The sequence below is a fragment of the Amyelois transitella genome, chromosome 18 (assembly GCF_032362555.1).
Source record: "Amyelois transitella isolate CPQ chromosome 18, ilAmyTran1.1, whole genome shotgun sequence".
Classification (NCBI taxonomy): domain Eukaryota; kingdom Metazoa; phylum Arthropoda; class Insecta; order Lepidoptera; family Pyralidae; genus Amyelois; species Amyelois transitella.
The window spans coordinates 7,960,614-7,981,371 of record NC_083521.1 but is presented as its reverse complement, the minus strand read 5'-3'; the positions used below and the strand labels follow the sequence as shown (position 1 = coordinate 7,981,371).

General features: G+C 35.4%; 2 protein-coding genes across 2 annotated transcripts in view; both read right to left on the bottom strand.

The window, feature by feature from the left end:
- Nucleotides 1–7,497, bottom strand: part of LOC106137427 (uncharacterized) — a 39,024-nt gene extending 31,527 nt beyond the window's left edge. The window contains exon 1 of the mRNA XM_060949305.1: nucleotides 7,461–7,497. Coding sequence (XP_060805288.1) covers nucleotides 7,461–7,497 — 37 coding nt within the window. The remainder of the gene's footprint in view (nucleotides 1–7,460) is intronic.
- Nucleotides 7,498–16,074: 8,577 nt separating this feature from the next.
- LOC106137400 (uncharacterized) lies at nucleotides 16,075–16,764 on the bottom strand. The gene has a single exon (XM_013338218.2). It carries the CDS (start codon nucleotides 16,762–16,764, stop codon nucleotides 16,075–16,077), a length of 690 nt encoding a protein of 229 aa, XP_013193672.1.
- Nucleotides 16,765–20,758: the final 3,994 nt, after the last annotated feature.

The window sequence follows — 20,758 nt, the reverse complement described above, 5'->3', positions numbered from 1 at the left end:
CGTTTCTGCAAGGCTGGGGTCCAATAGAAGGTACATGCCGAATGAATCCAAACCGTGTGTCGTTCGAGTTTTGTAACTTTTCTGTGTACCCCGTAAAGGATAAAAACTTAATAGTTTCCAGTGAGAGGTAAAAACTTAATCCTTACAAAAAGTTGGCTGAGGCGTGATTAACACTAATTTTCAATACACGCCGCCTAACACCCAAACGCCTTGCATCGAAAACTGAAAGTCACCACAGTCATTTGTCTTATAGACGCTAGTGTCTAGAGACGGGCGTTTAAACGAAAAGCATTTTATTAAGCATGCTTTTAAAAAATCAAACGTTTGTTCGTTTGAAAAAGCAATAGAAATAATATGCAGATAAATAATACGCTTTAATCTGTCAACGAGCGAAGGAGTTTCGCTTTTTTTCGATTCGTTATACGGTTTGGTAACGCGAAATCGAAAAAGCATTTAAGCAACTTTGCTTTTTTTTAAGTACAAAGTTGCAACGTTAAAAACGAATCTTTTTATAAGTACAACATTTTTTCGCTGCTAGAAGTGGAAAAAACGTTGTACTTATAAAAAAGCTCGTTGACAGATTAAAGCGTATTATTTATCTGCATATTAGTCCTAGGAACAATTCACACTAAAAACGACACGCTAGTCGAAGTATATGAATGAAGATAGGCACATTTATCTAATGTAGATTCTTATGTGGTCCGATATAGGTTAGGTTCCGCTGCAAAGGTTGCTAGGATAGGAGTGGGTTCAGGATCATGGTCCAAATTCCCACCCCGGGGTTTTCTTTAGAGAGGTGAGGATGTTACAAGAATCTACGCTAGGAGGAAAAATACGAAACCAAAAATTCAACTTTATTTAGGTAAATTTTATTAAACGTTAATTATTATATAATATAGCATATACCTGCATTTCATATGAAGGTTTATGATCTGCACAAGGCTGATTACAAAATTTACGTAACAAAACCGTGGCGTCGATCGAAAATCATCGCAAATCCCTTCTGAGTAAACAAAAAGTTCGGGAGTGATGCCCGACCGCGCTGAGATAAGGCTTCCTTCAAACCTCGCCTTTGTTATGGAAATTCTTCTCTGTCAATGTCTCCTTCAAATTTATAGTAGAATGAGATTGTTCTGTTTTTCGGTATTTATGTTATTTCTGAAACTCTGTCGCAAGTAAAACTGTCAGACGTGTTCACAACGCGACGAAGTAACCATTTGTTGCCTATGTGAGTGGCTTGAATGAATGGATGGAAAACACGATGCCGTAATTTTTTTTTTTGTTTTATGGGTTCTCCTTTGGTAGAAAACTGTTTAAAACACTTTTGGTGATTATTGTCGGTGTTCGAATTTCGTAGGTTAGATGAAAATTTCTTTTGAATGCTACATTATACTAATTCCTATTATACTAATTAATTATACTTATGGGAATTAGTATAATGTAGCAGAACAAAATATAGCCTTTGCATAATTAATCGTAATAAGAGTTCTCAAATGATTTCATCACAGAAATAAAAATAACATTATATTGAAACAGAAAGGCTATATTAAAAGCTCAGAATTAAATATTGATACATAAACTTGAATATGTTTGCTAAGACAACTATCGTAAAAATATTTACGGGTTGGTTCCCTCGCTTTCCCGATAATTCTGCAGCTCTGTGAGTGTTTATCAAAACGGGAATCTTATAAGACAATTCCCACTTATAATGGAAGATAAACAAATGTCATGTTGTTTGTAGCGCCTATGCTGAATAATGTTATTATGACTATGACTAGGAAAAATCTTCTTATTAACTATCTTTTACCGCATATAGTCATACTAACATATTTATATAATCACGTCTTTTTCTCTTACGTTGTCTATCCCGTAAAGGAAAAGCATTGAGTCTTGTAAAGTCTGAAAGGCCACGTTCACTGTATGGCTTAACGATAGGATTTATGTATATAGGATAGGTCGCCAGCCCATCACCTAAAAGGCGAATCCCAAGTTTAATAGCCTTTTCCTTGATTGACTTTTACAATCTGTACGGGAAATGAAACAGCTGGTACACATTGTTTAAAGTATAAAAACTCATACATACATACATATAATCACGTCTACATCCCTTGCGGGGTAGACAGAGCCTACAGTCTTGTAAAGACTGATAGGCCACGTTCAACTACTTGGCTTTAAGATAGGATTGAGATTCAAATAGTGACAGGTTGCTAGCCCATCGCCTAAAAGAAGAATCCCAAGTTTATAAGCCTACCCCTTAGTCGGCTTTTACGACATGCATGGGAAAGAGATAGAGTGGTCCTATTCTTTTTTGTATTGGTGCCGGGAACCACACGGCACATATATAAACATAAATAAACTCGTTTTTATTAATTCGAAAATTCATATTTTTTGTACATAAAATCACGCCTCTTTCCAGGAGGGCTGGCAGATAAGCGATGCCTAACCTTACCTAGCCTACAAGTGAATTATGTTACATTCATCCGTATGCCAATAATCAATTACGCCTTAGTCTTATTATGCATGAAACATGTATGCCAAAACCGTTATGCCAAAGAGTATAAGGACGACATAATTTATGCGAAAAAGTAACAACAACGTAAAGTAACAACATATACAAAATTCACAACCATTCCTAGGCAAGTTATGGAAGAGCTAAAAGATGATATCCAGAAATTTGCACGGGAATCCGAAATAAACGAGATTTTTCGGTTCACGCGGGCAAGTCCGTGACATAACATAGTTTCTGCTTACAGTTAAATTTAATGTGGTTTCTGAACGCAAGCAACGAGCAGATTACGCCCAAATACTTCGGAGAAAACCAATTTTGATATCGAATAACCATTATAAAAGAGACACCTTTGTCGCACCGTTATTATAACCAGATTTCGTGACTACATCCAGCTCTTTCTTATACATCACGCCATCTTTGTCACGCCTATAGGTACTATAAATAAAATTGATGTAATTTTGAACGTTATCTCATTCGGGAAGCAGTTCCCCATTTATAAAGTGGAAGAGATTGGTGCTGTGATTTTTTTTTTGATAACATTTTTCTGGGCTAAAATCATTGTAGATTCAATCACAATTCATACTGAAGTGAGTTTGTCTGGTTTTTACACGAAGTGACTTCTATCTACTAAGTTTCTTCACATTTTTCATACGAGTCGAGTCAGAGCAACGTTAAGAGTACATGAAATTAATGTGCATAACATAAAAAAATTTTGACATATGAAAAAAAAATTGTACATACTCGTATAACATTATAATCATGCACGGCTCTTTCTGCGGTAGACAGAGACTACGTCTCTCCATTTACTATCCATCACTCACTAGATACTTATTGTACGAGTATCTCAAGCTGTAACTGTACTTTATAAAGTCCCTTGAAGTTTCTCAGTTTCTCAGTCCGTATGAATGCGCTAATCTCGGAAAGTTGTAGACGGATTTTGTTCTTGTTTAAAATGTTAGAAAAAAAGGTTTGCTGGGAAAGGTATAAATGCTACCCGTTGAAGCCGGGGCGCGTCGCTAGTATGAGATAGAGAGATTTAAGACCCACTAAAATTATTTTAAAGCTAGAGGAATAAATGACTTAAAATACAATACATATTTACTAAATTAAAATATAAATCCAAATTTATGAAGATTAATGTTACTCGTATTGTTATCTAACGAATGCCGGCACGGTACGAGGCTTATTTAGAATAACGCCTGTTAAGTGCGCAATGAATTCGCTCATTGTTAAAAATGTAATTACGACATACGGTTATAAGGTTTCGTGGTAGGTGAGACATTTTATATCGATCGAGGTTAGTTTTATGAATGGCTGCGTCCCCTCCCCCGGCGTCCCCCACCCCTGGCACCTGGAGAATGGAGGGGTCTCAATTTACTCAGCTGATTTGTGACGCGATCATTAGCTAAGAGATTAAATTAATTGCAAGGTGACAGGTGGGTGTGTGACCGAGAATAATTGGCAACAGGTATTTAAATTTTTTTTTTAATAATTTAAATTTGGAACTGAATGGAAATGTCGTTTTTTTTTCTTTAAATAGGTGAAATCCTCGAAGACTTAAAAAGAGGTGGCTGTGTAAACCCTATGGAGCATAAATTAATTGGAAGTGCTTTTTCAAGTCAACAATACGAATAGGGGCATCTAGTGTGTGTGTAATGGACCGCTAACGCTACTGCTCAGGGATTCATCATCACCGTGAACATACGAGTATCTAACACTCATCTAGGTGCTAGTTTAATTAAAAAAGAAAAATATTTTTTTTATTGGGTTATTAGATGTTCACAATTGTAGCCAGTTGTGGATGCCTCCGTTTAAGCAAAATCTGCTTGTGCCAGGCCATAAGGCCGTGGTCTATTACAGATTATATCTAGCTTGTAATAAATCCTTCCCTCATATGGCAAGAATGCAGAGAGAATGCACTAGCAGAGAATGCGAAGTGAATATAATTAAAATACTAATGAAGATATATACCTATGCAGAGTCAAGATAGCCAAATAATCATCGTTCTTAATCACAGATTAATTTAATGCACTGCTACTGCTGGTATGTATATGAAACTGTAGAACTTGCAAGTGACAATTTAAATAACAAACTGATTTTAAACGTTTACTATAATTTCGACTATTATTATTAGAGGTAGCTATGTAAATATGCAACACATTTCAATAATGATATTGAATTACGAAAATGATGAACCAAAATTTAATGAACTGAACTCTTCAGCTTAATAATCGCGCTAAAATTTATTGTTTTCTTTTCTTTTTTTTTAAATATAGCATTATTTCCAGCCATTACAACAAACAATCAAATGAAATTCTTTTTCCTTTTTTAAATAAAGACACTTGAATTGTACACAGATATAGAATTTTTCTCTTATTCCTTGACTGAGCATCCTTGGGCACTCGTACTCATTCACGCATACACATACAAAACAAGCACAAATCATGGAAAATACAGAATGTCTATACACTAGGCGACTAAGGGATAGAAACTTGTATTTCTTCTTTAAAGCGATGGCCTAGCAACCTGTCACAATTTAATATCAATTCTAACATTAGGACTTACAGCTGAATGTGACCTATTAGTATTTTCAAGAATATTAGCTCTGTCTACCCCACAAGGGATACATACATGATTATATTCACATAGATAGACAATCGTTCTATATCTTTATACGAGTAGTTTTTTACAAGACAAGGGATGTCTTTTCAAAAGTTGTGTTCATTTTTCATCCTCCTAGCGCTAGAACTGGTCACATCCTCACCTCTCTCGAGAGGAGTCTGGGTTGGGCTTTTTGACCACAACTATGAAAAATTATGTTCCATCATAACAAATAAAACGTGTGTCCTAGAATATATAGGGCCCCAGAAATATTTCCACAGACAACTTAAGCAGTCCATGACTATCAAAGATTTATGCACAGTTCTACCTATCTACATTCTCATTAATTTACCACCTAACATAAGGCTCATCAGGCATGCGTATGACAAGCGTCACACAAGGTCAAGATGAACATAAAACAATACTTGACCTCTACAGCTTTAACGCCTCTCACTTACTCATTTACGATCTCATTCCTACTATCTCACTAGGGTTACCATCTCTGGTACCTCAGTAATCAGGGTAACGTGTACTCTTTCAAATATCACGTTACGTTTTTTTACCTGACGGGGTTTACAAAGCCATTCGTCTGGTGGGATTCGGATTCAGGGAAAGTGACAGATTGAAAGAAGATACATATACGGACAGTCTTGCAAAACAAATAATATTTACATAGTCAACAGGAGCATGCCCGCGTAAAACCAAAAATGCCGTTTATTTGCGTTCCCCCGGGAATTTCTGGAAATTCTCTTTAAATGCACACCTAAACCACATAAGAGGGAACCTACGTACCAAATTTAAAGTCTCTAATTTACAGACCCAGCGATTTAGGCTGTACGTTGTCAGTCAGTCAGTCATTCAGTTACGGAAGACTTTTAAATATTAAAGATAGAAAACACATAAAAAATCTGTTAAAATGGCGACTTCATAATCAATACGAACATTAACTACCTACTTAATTAATCAAAATTTGGACCGCCGCCGGGTCGCGGAGGCCGTGATATAAAAGTTTTTAACGTTTTAGGGTTCAGTACATTTTTAAATTAACTTTTAGCGACTTAATATGTAAACCCTTGAGAATGAAACGGGCAGGGACTAAAATTTACTGGGTTGCCTAATAATTTACTACAAAAAACAAGGAGATTTTCAATTAGACCGTATGAGTTTTTGTACGATGGTTAAGTTATTATTTAAGTCAAGCAACCGAATGTGTAACCATCATCCAATTGCTAGCTCATCGCCTAAATGAAGATTACCAAGTTTATAAGCTTATCCCTTAGTCGTCTTTTACGACATCCACGGGAAAAAGATGGAGTGGTCATATTCTTTTTTCTATTGGTGCCGGGAACCACACGGCACTAAATAAAAAAAATATATAAATAATATTTTTCTACATTTTCTGACAAATAAACTTTTAAATTAAGTGGCTTACTTATCCCCTCGTCATTACTTACCAGCGGCCCAATGAACAAGTTTACTTCACAACTTCGATAATGGGTATTCTTCAAATAGTTAAAAATGTATTCGTGAGAGCACTTAACCGCCGGCGACGCTCCGTCATTATATAATTCTGTATATTTGTTTTGTATACAGTATATATCTATAATCATACTTATGTATGTAAACTATATTATATGTTAGTGTATAAAGTAATCTATTATTCATATTTTTATTATTATATATTTTTTTAATAAGTCATTGCATCTCCCGTACATCCATCTCAGTTTGGTCCGAAGGTTCGACTGGCAGAGAATGCCTTGTGGCATTAAGTCCACCTGTTGTACATTTTACGTGCATAAAGTTTAAATAAATAAATAAATTTACTAGAGGCCGCCCGCGACTTCGTCCGCATGGAAACCCTATCTATTCCGCGGCAACTCCGGGATAAAAATTTGCTTGTATGTTATTCTGAGTCTTCAGCTACCTACATACCAAATTTCATCGTAATCGGTTCAGTAGTTTTTGAGTGAAAGAGTAACAAAAAACCATACTGACATCCTGACATACTTACAAACTTTCGCATTTATAATATTAGTAGGATGTTTGAAGTGTTAAATTGTAATGAAAATTGCTAGCCGTTGCGTAGTTGTTTGTAAATGTTTATGATAAACAGAGGCAAATACACAGACGCCCGCGCGAATTTAGCGCCACCCACTACTACCACTGCACGTTTTTCGCAAACCCCACGGGAACTATTGTTTTTACCGAGACGAAAAGTACCCTATGTCCTTCTACAGACAACAATGGTTAATTACATAAGGCGTGAAGAGGTAACAAACAAACAAACTTACTTAAGCTTTTATAATATTCCTTGAGATTCGGAATTTACACTATATAACAAATTACTTACCGTGTTCATCTTTATATCGTCGGCATAGGCAGAACATTCTGTGGTTTGGCTGGACCTGAAAACGTTAAGAGAATTAAATTATATCGATCTTGAATACGATACATTTGTATATAAAAATACGATATAAAAATAAAAAAAAAACAAGAAGAATGCATTTAAATTTTGTAAACTTTATAATCATCACACCTATGAAATATGCTACGACTGCGCTACAACGTCTACGAGTTTGTGATTGTGCTACGATACTCGTTGTCGCTACGAAAAATCATATCCAACTCCTTCTAATACAATTCTACTAATAATAAATGCGAAGTTTTGTAAGGATGTGTGGGTGTATGTTTTGCTTTACTTTCCAGCAAAATGTACTAGACTGATTGTGAAGAAATTTTATACACGGTTAGAATATAACATTAAAAAAACACACAGTGTAATTTTATTCAGTATTTCCCCCGGGACGGAGCTAGTCCTTCATAGGGTATTTTGTCATACAACTCTTGTCCGCTTTCACTTCTAAAGAACACATTAGATTTAAATGTAATTATTTCGTCAAAATATATCTTAGAAGGCAACATACTAATACTTTTTGTAACAGAAACGCCTCCGATCGATTTCCTCCACTTTTGAAGTTGGTTAAATTTCTAAAACCTGCTAAACAAAACATACAATTTCCTGTAAAACCGCATTAAAATCGGTTAAGCGAAACGCGAGAAATTCGCGGACAAACATACATACATAGATACAAGTCAAACCGCGATTCACCTTTTTTTGATGGCGGTTAAAAAACTCAATAAACTACGTAAATAATTACCTACAAGTGTGTGGAATGTATTAGCGCGGCGGCCATCAATCACAAAGCTCACTTCTTACAAATATTATTAATGTGAATGGTACTCGTACATACTCGATCAAGTTTAACAGCTGAGCAAATTACGCTAACTGATTAGATCGGGTAGGTTTCTGACTTGACCATAGCTGGCCGTAAATATCCTACATAAATATAATCACGTCTATATCCCTTGCGGGGTAAACGGAGGCAACAGTCTTGAAAATACTGATAAGCCACGTTCAGCGGTTTGGCTTAAAGAAAGAATTGAGATTCAAATAGAGACAGGTTGCTAGCCCATCGTCTAAAAGAAGAATCCAAAGTTTATAAGCCTAACCCTTAGTCTCATTTTACGACATCCATGAAAATGAGATGGGGTGGTCCTATTCTTTATTTCTATTGGTGCCGGGAACCACACGGTACATTCTATTAAATAAATTAATTTTCCCAAATGCTGCTTGAGCCTCGTACATATGTATATATTCGTTACCATACCTATATTCAAACGCTAAATAATTAAGAAAAAGCCACGTGGTTCTCTCACTTAATCTTTTCAGGGTCTGGGGGCCAACCACAACGTCTTATAGCAGTATTAGTTTAATATTACATTGATTTTTTGCACCACGAGGTCTTTAAAACAAGCTTAAAACAATATTACTTTTTCAGATAGTTTTGGTGACGTCACCTCTATTTCGTTCATTCAAATTGGTACCATGACGTGACTTTACGCCTATAGCATTATTGTTTTAATGTCAAATTTAGCAATCTTAAAAAAGTTCCTCTTTCGCAACGGATACAACATTATTTACTATTATTTGCTGAAATAAGTGAGTAAATCTACATAGTTTCGGAAAAAAGCTTATTAGAAAGTGAACGTGAATATTATAGGTAGTGACTGCAATTGTTTAGCAATGGATTTGAACTTCGAAATTTTCGATTTCTTGGAAGCCGACGAAGCCGCTAACTCCGAAGAGGTTAGATCAAGAAAACGCCGTCGTATGTCGTCGTCGTCTTATTTAGTAAAATTATTTTAAACCACATAACTAAAGTTTTATTCATTAAATTGGTTTTGAACAAAACTCACTTTATTTCAATGGTGACGCTGAAGAGACGAATATGAAAATGAGCCATAAGATTAAAATAGGCCTCACCTATTATGGCTCAGTCGAAGAAAGTTTTTTATTCACCATTTAAAACTAACATAAATCTTATTTAAAGTTTGAAACACTTGAGTTGGGTTTGTTTACATTTCAAATTTTTTTTCGCCTATGACAGCATGCGACCTTGCGTTCCGTTCACGATTCACCTCGTCATAAAGATTAGGTTTCATACTTATTTATCAACATTTTAAATCATATGTTTGAGATATTAGTTTATATTACATAATAAGTTACGTAAATATCCTAATGTTTTTGTAAATAAACACTTTTAAATAATTTACAGCAACTTTTATACTTATATTATTATAAATTTTTATCATCGTACTTAATGCGTTATACGGAACGACAATTGAAAGCGATTGAAGGGGATGGCGTTATGTATTATATATAGCGCTGTTTCTTTTTATCCTTTAGCAGGGAATAGACAAAGTCAATAAATCATTCATTCTTTCGCAACACTAAGCAGGAATAAAATAAGATTGCGTGATAGAGGTCATGGTACGAATATGAGTAATGTTATTACAAGCTTATAATAAGACTTCCTTGAAATAAGATTGTTTTACAAAAGCTTGTGGTTGGCCCCCAGGTCAAAAGTACTCGAAACCGCCGAGCTGGAGCTGAAGCGAAGGAAATATGCAGAGATCGTGGCAAGTGGAAAGAGGTAGTCTCTGCCTACCCCTCCGGGAAAGAGGCGTGATTTTATGTATGTAGGGGAGAGCGGGGCTGGTACTAACAAATTTTGCCTTATGGTTTATATTTTCAATAGTAATTAACATTTTTGTTTTATTTTTTGTTTATAACATGCTTTGATTATCTGGCTATGATATTAGTAACAAAAACTATCAGCTAGGTAAGTAATTTTAGAAACAGACTAATCAAAACCAAAAAAGTCGTTTGTTAAGACATACCCCGTATCTGGGGCAAATATTAACAGAGCTGGGGTAAGTATTAACGTAAAGGACAATAATTAACACAGACTATAATTCTATTAAAATACATAAATAAAATGTCTTTTATATTAATAAAAATGTTTTATTGTACTTAAGATTAAATAAATCAGTAGTTTTTATGATAGGAACTGAAAGAATATAGTATATTGTTTTAAATCTACACTAATTAACAATCATTCTCACAGTCAAATGATTTTTAAGCCTATATAATATTGACACACACAACAACTTTAAACTTAATGTATAAAAATTAAATAAACTTTTTAGTGTTAACAGTCTTATAGAGTCCTAATAAGGTAAATAAAATAATATCTTCTTCAACAGCAACAACATAATCTTTTCAATTAACTATAAGTACTCAACAATCATTAGTCTATATACTTTCTATTTTTTTCCAGAACTTCTTTAGCTGCTAACTCTAATACTTCTTGAGATGTAAACCTCCTTGTGCTCTTCCTTTTATAGTTTCTCATTCTACAAAAAAAATACTATTGTAAAAAAACACTTAGTTAATACTGTATGTATACCTACATTCGGGGTAAGTATTAACATGTTAATACTCAATACTTAACATGTTAATACTTACCCCACTCAATTTGTTAATTTTAGCCCCAAGGCTACTTTTTTTACTTAACCAATTACAGCAAATAATCTAGTCAAAATAATTACAAACAAATAATATAGTTTTACTGTCAATAAATTACAGTTTGATTTAGTATAAACTTTGAATCAATTTAGGGAATAAATAAGTCTTAAATCAATTTATTGCAACACAAGAAAAGTTCTCTTACCTGTCAATCCGAGGTCACTACTCACAACTATTACATGCGATGGCCGGCCGGCAACTGACAAGTCAGGACACATTCGGCTGCGTATATAGTATTTCTAAACCGAGTCTCATATTTTTAACACTTTACGTTTGGCAGGAATAAGCTTGTTAATTCTTACCCCTGTTAACACCAGCCCCGCTCTCCCCTATGTATGTATTTCACCCAACGATCCAGTGATTCACGCCGACAATAAAGTTGTTACCAAACTGAAAACGGAAGACAGTATTTTTGCGTGGGATTTGAACCCACGGCCACGGCCCGTTAAAATAGTTGTTTTATGTGGCTATTTATTTAGTTTTCGTCGACATGGGAGTTCTGTGTAGACACGGAATGAGTCCCGAGGGAATCGGCGGGTGAATTTTATCCCATCTGAGCCGCAGTAAATTTTGTATACGTTTGCGCGGTGATTCAACCCCGTGGGAATTTCCGTAAGTAGCCCATAACCTGTGGGAAATTTAATCAAAATCGATTTATTATAGCTTGGTTCTCAAGAAATTCCATCATTATACTACACACTATTATACTACATGTCTTTCTCATGAATGTCGTAAGAGGCAACTAAGGGATAGGCTTATAAACTTGGGATTTTTCTTATAGGCTATGGGCTAGCAACTGGTCACTATTTAAATCTCTATTCTATCATTAAGCTTAACAGCCGAACGTGGCCTGTCAGTCTTTCAAGACTGCTGGCTCTGTCTACCCCGCAAAAGATATAGACATGATTGTAAGAATGAATGAACGAATACTATCAAGCTGGACGTTAACTAGAGGTTTTCCAAGACTCTTGGCTGTGTCTACCCCTAAAGGAATTAGGACGTGATATGTATTATCTATTGTAATTCTCAAAGAAGATAAATGTGGCAGTGACTCGTGGTTTTATTAATATTAATTCAAAACTTAAGCTCACAACTGGTGCTACAAACTAATACTATAAATATTACGAAAGTTTGTATGAATATATCATTACAATACTATTTAATTTTATAAGTCTTTGATATGTAAATACCACATGTAAAAGCGGGAGCACTAGAGTACTGTATCACAGGCCCTGCCTTCATCAGTCTCCAGTCTCTTTCAATTGGTGTTGCTAACAGCAATTTATTATATACCTATGTATTTTTCATGTACGATTGTTGGAAAACATTAAAATATTTTTTACTTTACTTCATTGAAAATGTACTGAATGGATTAGAATGCAACGAAACAATAATAAAAGATGCATAAATATATCAGTTATGAATGTACTTCATCCACCCGCGACCGCAGCCGCGTGCGAACTGTAAACATACTATTTTCCTTGTATGTTTAGATGAATGATAAAATTCATGAATGACTTTTCATGACTATGATTTTCTACGGTAAATGAATCTCAAGTTTAGACACTTTTGCCGGTCAATGTAAATTTTAGAATACCCTGAAGCGTATTATTTTTTTTTATCAAAAAATGAGTGACAATCTCAATTAAAGTTTGCTATTCACCAAAATTAATAATATTCACCCAACCAAATAGGATTTAGTCCCAACCGGCCCATAAAATGTACACTAGGTTCTACATAATACAACTTCGTACGAACCTGGAGAAAGCTAGTGTCGCCGTCTGGCTAAATTCACATTGTAACCCATTTTAAAAATCGCCACTGAAGAATATCGAACTGAATATTTGAATTTGATTATGGAATAGCACTACACTATTTAAAAAAAAGTTGATCACATGTGTGTGACAGCATGAAGGTTGATAAGCGGACAGGACCGATGGAGGTTGTATAGCGACTGAGTTGAAGGCGAGCGCTCGGGTATTTCGGGGGGGTTCGGCTGTAGTCGGGCGGGATCGGCGTAGCCTTTCAGGAGAAATGGGGACTCCATCAGTAGTAAATAATGCTCACAGAATGGGACTGACGCCCATTCGGGTGTCGATGAAAAATGCAGTAATAACGGTCTTGCATCCAAACGGCTTATAGTTCGATAGCAAATGGTATAAGTCTAGATCGAGCTCGGAATAGTAACGATATGAGTTTGGGATGCGATATTATTCGATTAGATTCCTAATTCTTTTAGCCGGATTACATTACAGTATTGTTATATATATCGTATTTGCTCTTGTCCGCAGCTCCGCTGGCGTTTATCTTTTTAGACGTATTTAACATATAGTTTCTAAAAAAATTACCTTACTTTTTTAATTATGTGCAATTTTCTAAAATTCGGCACATTAGCGTCTTATCTTAACTTTTAGCCCTGGACGAGGACGACGTTTATTCATCGCACAAATTTAAAACTGAAACCTTTATTCATTTTTATTAATTTTTTTTCGTTCACTATTTGAATCTCAATTCCAATTTAGGTCGTTTCTGTTGGCTCTGTTTACCCGGTAAGATATAACGACGTGATATATGTATTTATGATGATATCGATTTTGTCTATTCAGTGGCCAACTAAGTTGGTGCATTGTATTACATCAATATGTGTAGATTACAGAGTATTTAAAGAATTGAAATATTTGAATGTTTTCCCATTCAAGAATAAAACTCCAATAACTCAGAATATTCGGAACTCTTTGGCTAAGAAGTGTTTAAAGCCAGTAAATGGGACGTGGAGGAATGTCCTATCGATTTATTCCGAGCTCGAACTTAGTTCGTGTGTGGTAAATAAGACCTATTTTGAACTAGCTTTTGCTAAGGGCGTTCTAGTAGGAATTTCTAGACAAAAGTTCCTGTGTTTACCACTGAAACCGTAACAGACGAACAGATACAAACATTCGCGTGTATGATATTATTAATGGTATTTGGTAAACATTGGTTTGTTTTGTTTGGGATTCTTCTTGTAAGCGATGAGCTATCAACCTGGCCCTATTAAAATTTCATTTCCATCACTTAACCATGCAGCCTGAAAGTGGCCTTTCAATCTTTTAAAGAGTGTTGGCTCTATCTACCCCGCAAAAGATATAGACGTTAGTCACGTATTTATCTTTTGCGGGGTGTATGTATGTAAAATTTAACTATTAAAAATATCCGCCGTCTAAAACAAAGTCCGCCTGCGTAGAACAAAAAGATTTACATAAATTCGCGCGAATTTAGAAAAATCCTCTCTAGTGCACCACTTTAATATCTATATCCAGAAATTGGACTGTGCGTTGTATATGTCAGTCAATCAGTTTCCCTGTTATACCTTAACTCTTTAATATATATGTATATATATTGAATTGAATTGAATTTTTTTTTAAATTTATTTATTTGCAGGCAAACACGGTTAAAAATACATAGTAGGACAAAAGTATGTCTAGGTTTAACAGAGCAAGCGTGTTGCACCAATAGTTGGCATGGTATAGGAGAAGAAAAAGTGAAAACATTTTTATTTTTTCCTTGTAAGTAATAAACTCAAATCTATTTCGTAATGTTTAGTACTAACGCGCGCGAAACTGCGGTTAATATGTAGTTTATGAAGATAGCAGATAATTCAGATTCAAAATTAGTTATATATTTAACAAACAATTCATGTGATTTTTAAAGGAAACATTTTGCCAACTTAAACAACTTATATATCATATAAATTAGACTGTAAGACTTCCATTAATAAATAAAATAAAATAAAAATAAATGCTGTGTCCCCAGGCATTTCGGGACACGTAAATAAAACTTGTTGGCATTGAACAACGTTAATTGAGATCGAATCGACAATTATATAAAATTAATCTTAGACAGACATGCTCTTATCTGGAAGAGGTAAACAGGAAGGATGTTGTTATCTTCGCAATATTGCCAACCTGTGTGTTCTATGCATAAACAAATAATAATCATATTACAAAATATACAAATACAACTATCGTTTATTCAGTATGAGTTTACAAAAGTTTGTTGTGCTGGCCCCCATTGAAGGTTTCCCTGTGGTGTGGGAGTCAGGCTTCTTCCGAATGTCAGTTACATTATTTTCATACCGTAAACGAAAGGGAAAAAAAAACAAATAAAGTGAAATTTTTATGATAAATCTAAACTAATAGGCAACACTTCTTAGCAGTCAGGAATCAGCATTAGTGAAAAAGAATGTGTACGTTGTGTGTTATATTATTTAGGTATACATCTTATTGAAATAGAATAAATCCCGTACAAGAGACCACTACTAAAATCAGGTGATCTGTATTTTTAAAGTGGAGTACTAAAGGGTGGTTATACATATACCGATAAACAGACGGGTCTAGCTGGGCGGGGCCGAGCCCTAGTGACCGGGCGGCGACCGGGTGACCCGGTCACGGCGCGTCCCGGTTGCACCCGGGCGGCGGGTATGCACCGCTCTTGCACCGATTGATTCTGGTCACAGCTCCGTAATGCATTTAGCTTAGGCATTTTGAGAGAGGTGTTTTTCGATAGTAGGTTAATATGTTTGTTTGTTGTTTTTTCACGCATTAACTACTGAACCTTTTTTTTTATTTGCGTATTATATATATTTACCTATATGTATGTATATAGTCTGGAAAAGGACATAAGGTACTTTTCATTCCGGTAAAAACTATAAGTTCCCGTGAAACTTTCGAAAACCTGTATCCTTTTGTAGTTGGCGCTAAATTTGCGCGCTTTTAAGCTAATCCATACTAATATTATGAATGCGAAACTAAGTTTATTTATTTGTTTGTTTGTTTTCTCTTCACGCGTTATCTACTGAAGCAATCATGGTAGTCACAGCCAAAAGTCACATGACTCAAAGGCCTCTAGATGACTCTATTAAAAACGCAAAACGAATGAAATTTAATTTACTTAGCAAACATTTTACAATATTACATCATGCTATCTCAAAACAAAACAGATATACAAATGAAACTCCCACATTTTTTCCAGAGACTCACGTACAAAGTGTAACAAAAATCTAAAACCTCTTCTCTATCGAGCATTTCATATCCCGAGATAACGCCGTACTGTTAAATGTTATTGTCCCATCATATAAACTGCCCAAAAATTTGACATGGTCACCTTTACTTAGATCTTTTTCAAAAATATCGTATTCAGTATCAGAAGTAAATGATACTTGCGATACTGCTGGTACAGCCGATATGCTCTTTACGACAAATTTGATCACTTTCTTGAGATTGCACATTTCCTTTTTCAACTTTGCCACAAAGTTCGTTTTGGATTCCAACAATGCTTTTAACTTCTCGTTTTCAAGTTGAAGATTCAGATATCTCTCCTGCGCTTCTGCCTCGTGTGAATAGGCTGTTTCCACTTGTTTTTTCATTTCAGCGAACACCATCTTCAATCTGCTGGTAGTCCTAACCAGGTTTGCATTAGATTTATGTAAATCCTCCAATAACATCGCATTCGTTTCTTCAAGGCCTCTGATTTTAAGGTTCTGTTTACTCAAGTTGATATCATCTATAGACTTTTTAGATTTGTATGGTACTTCTTTCACAATAACCTCCACTGCCGTAGTGTGATTTCTGAATACTTCATAGGAATTACGAGGCTCACCTTTACTCTTCGTGTCGCTTTTGCTACTTTCCGATCTGATTGTAAGTAGAGCTTCGGGAATTTCAGGATTGGAAACATTCGAATCGGTCATTTTAATTCTGATTTTTAATTAATTCAGTATAATTTCAAAAATACTTTTTTTTGTGTTTGCTATTTCTGACAGTCTCATGTCAGTGTCGGCGGGAGAATTCAAGAAGAATGTTCTAGTTTTCTCTTAAATAAGTATAAAATAATTCAAAAAGGTTAGAAGGTATTTACACACATTTCTTTAGGATCTAAGCCTTATACGAGGGAAAATAAAAAATAATTGATTTGTTCGGCGAATCAATGCAGCACCCACAAAATGTAACTATTTCTAAATAAAAGCTTAAGAGCGTTTACAAAAGATGGGCGTCGTTGGTCTAATCGATTGATAGGTTGAACAATTTATTTATTTGATCTACCATTATATACTGCATTGATACATGATATACAATCTAATAAATCTAATACATATTTTGCAAACCATTGAAGGTAAACACCACTTACTCAAATTCGTAGTTGAAAACATTAATAATATTTATACATAAAGTAAGACAAAGTGCTAAAATATTAATTAAATATTTTTTTCTATAAGTAATAATATTTAAATAAGTGATATGCATGAGAAGACACAGGTTAAAATCCTACATCGGCCATGTGATGATGATTCTCTTTTGAGTTATGTCCATTCATTTGATTAAAAACCGTTGCAAAAAATAAACCACTTTCAAGTAACTGGAACCATGATCCAATATAGATTACGTTCCCCTGCAAAGGTTGCGGAGGTCAGATGGGAGAAGCTTCGTGTAAAAACCTTACTTACCCAATCCAAGATCTCTAGACAGGTGAGGATATAATCGGAAAATCGCCAGGTTGAAGAAGAACTCCTTACCATCTCTAAATCTGATCATCGTTTTTTAACTTACAATCTTATAGTACCAAGCTTTCTTTAATCTTAAAGAGACAAGGAGAGCTCTCAATTAGGGTGTTATTGCCGGGAGCGAGGAAATAACGAGCGCGGTCAAGAGGCGCGACTAGTCAACCGTGAGATTGCACGGGTAACTTTATACTTAGATAGCTTTCATAGATGAAACGGCAGATATCACAGTCAGGCAGATACGACTAATTAATTAAGATTTTTAATTTCTCGCCTTATCGTAAGGGCTTATGGTAGCTTTTTGTAACAATTTTTATTTAAATTAAGAATAATATAAAGTTCGCCTTTTGTACATTTAATTTTTTTTTAAATAAAGATTTAAATAAATAATAAATAAATATTTTGAGAGAACTTAAAACGAATAAATTTAAAATGCATATTAAACTCGCCGCCACGTCTAGCACTTAATGTTCAAAGGCGGCAGATGTGCCCCAGTTTCTGGCTCGCTCCTACATTTCTTCCCTTTTCACGCTCCACGGAGACTTGCAGAGATAGGTACGTACAATTTTCTTTTACACAAAAATAGTAGGAACGTGTAAGTACTTAGTAATAGGTATTTAGTGATATTCCCTTTTAGAAAACTTACATGTGTAGAAAGTTTTCTTACATAAATAACGCGTAGTATATGTGTTATGTTTATTGTAAATGCACCTACTGTAAAGGTACATTATGAAAGCAATGAATGATAAATTGCTTGTTTGAAAATTTCACTATCTATATCAGACTATCGGTGAACGAGTTTGAGGTACATATTATGTGATTATGAAAAAAAGCGTGCCCGTTTCGAGGTTCGAATCCTCCGCAGTTTTTTTATCAAGGGTCGCTTAATACTAATTGTTGATATACCTAATCAGACAGGTTGCAGATAGTTATATTGTCGGTGGTCGAACGATAAAGATTAGTGATGTATAACCAGTGGCGTAACTATACCATTCGTGGCCCGTGGCAAATTCATCGGATAGGTACGTTCTAAAACTGGGTTACAACCCTTTTTTACAAAAGATTTGAGTTTTTGATATTTTTTTACTTGTGTAGGAAACTGAGTAGGTAACAAAAATAAATCAAAGACTAAAACTTTTTTTACTAAACATGTATGATAAATAAGAAATGTTGGGAGTTGGGATTCTCCTCTGACCGGGGGCCCCTTCCGGCTGGGGGCCCGTGGCATTTTGCCGACTTGCCACCCTGTAGTTACGCCACTGTATATAACCACGTTTCAATATGGGTAACGTTGCCCTGCAAAGTTTGCTTCAAAGGGAATTACTTCGTAATTTACACCTGTTACTAAAATCGAGGATCGTGTTTATAAGCGATCCCCGGGCTCCTCTACCCAAAGATGAGGGCATATCCAGGACTAACGTTAGGGGGATGACAGGCTGCAGAAATATTTACACTTACTTTAATTACAAACGTACTCACGTATATAGTGCACTTCTTTCCGCCGCTTCTTCTACACTGGCGCTTTGCAAGCCATTGTCACTTCAATCTTTGACATCAAGGTATATTTTGTATCTCTTTACTACATAGTATAAAACACAGTCGCTATTTAAGTCTGTTTGTCTGTATGCTTAAATCTTTAAAATTACGCAACGGATTTTGATGCGGTTTTTTGTAACAGGTAGAGTGATTCAAGAGGAAGGTTTTTATGTATACCTAATAACATTCATAATTTTGCACCCGTGCGAAGCTGGGGCGGGTCGCTAGTACATCATAAAATATAAGTTCAAAAAAAAACAAACAAAACGTTAAAGCCCCTTAAATTGGGTCTAGGTTTATAGAGCATGTGTCTAGTTGAAGCTGCACGGTGCAGGCTGCGGGCCGAGGCCGAGAATCTGGGTCGTTGGCATCCCTAACGGGGTCACCGAGTTGCGGACAGGGCTGCCACCCGTCCGGGATTTCTGGGATAATGTTTATCCCAATCAAATAACGAATAAGCCAGAAACTTGACCTGATAGGAGCGTGTGTTGTAGTTCGACGTAAGTAAATATGTTACACAAAAGTTTCTTTATGAAATTAGTAGCGTCGTTTAAAAAAGCTCGACCGTCAATGAAGGCCAATAATCTTCTGTCAGCCTATCCTGTTGCAACACCTATGTGTTGTGTTATGCCTAAAGAACCGTGGCTCTAGGAAATCTTTGCTTGCCCGATTATATCTCTTCGCTGCTATTGGCTAAGCGCGTCACATCCTTTCGCTGTCATTGGTTGTTGGCGTGTGACGTTTTGAGAGATGTTTCACCACATAACGGCATATCCTTCTTCTTTGAAGTATATATATATGTAACCCACATGTTTAATAACAAAAAGAATCTGGTATTTTGGGGACCCTACTAACAAACTTATACGTATAGAATCACAGCATTCAGGCTTGCGGTCTTGTTGCCACGTATTATTGGAACTTGTTTGTGAGCTCACAGGGTACCGATTGACACATATTTTTACACGTGTGACCTTAGCTATTATGTAACTAACTAACAGACGCGGAATAGCTGTAGAATCTCAGGTACCTTGTTATTGAGGTCACAGCCGTAGCCCAATTTTAAACATCTGGTTCACGATTTTATACTTTTTAATTTTACTCGCAGTTTCGCCCGCGCCACCTACAAATAAATACACGTTATCGCAAATCCCACGGGAACTATAGTTTTTACGTGCATGAAACCTTTTGTCTTCTCCAGATACGCGAAATTTTAATAAGTTTGGTTCGGTAGATAGAGCGTGACGGGAAAACAAACAAACAAACTTACTTTCGCATTTATAACAGTACTATATGCATATCTATTGATTGTGTTATATCCATATGGGACAATAATGTGAAACTGATGTATGTGTGAGATTCCTAGAGTAGTCTTAATAAAAAAAGGACAAACGACATAAAAAAAATATTAAATACACACAACGGTCCACATATTGGACACAACACCCCTAAAGACCTTTTTTCAATTTCTCCCAATCTCTTCACTGTACTTAATATTTATCAATATTTATTTATTTCGCTTAAGCATTTCTCGTAACGTTACCGTATTTACAAATTATGAGCAAAATGATCATAAAATGTATAGTAAAGTAAGCTAACATATTAACACGCATCGGTAATCAAACCCAGAACCTGCCGTTTGAGCCACTGCGCC

Excerpts from the sequence above, each read along its gene's own strand:
- LOC106137400 (XM_013338218.2), bottom strand. The coding sequence starts at position 16,764 with ATGACCGATTCGAATGTTTCCAATCCTGAAATTCCCGAAGCTCTACTT.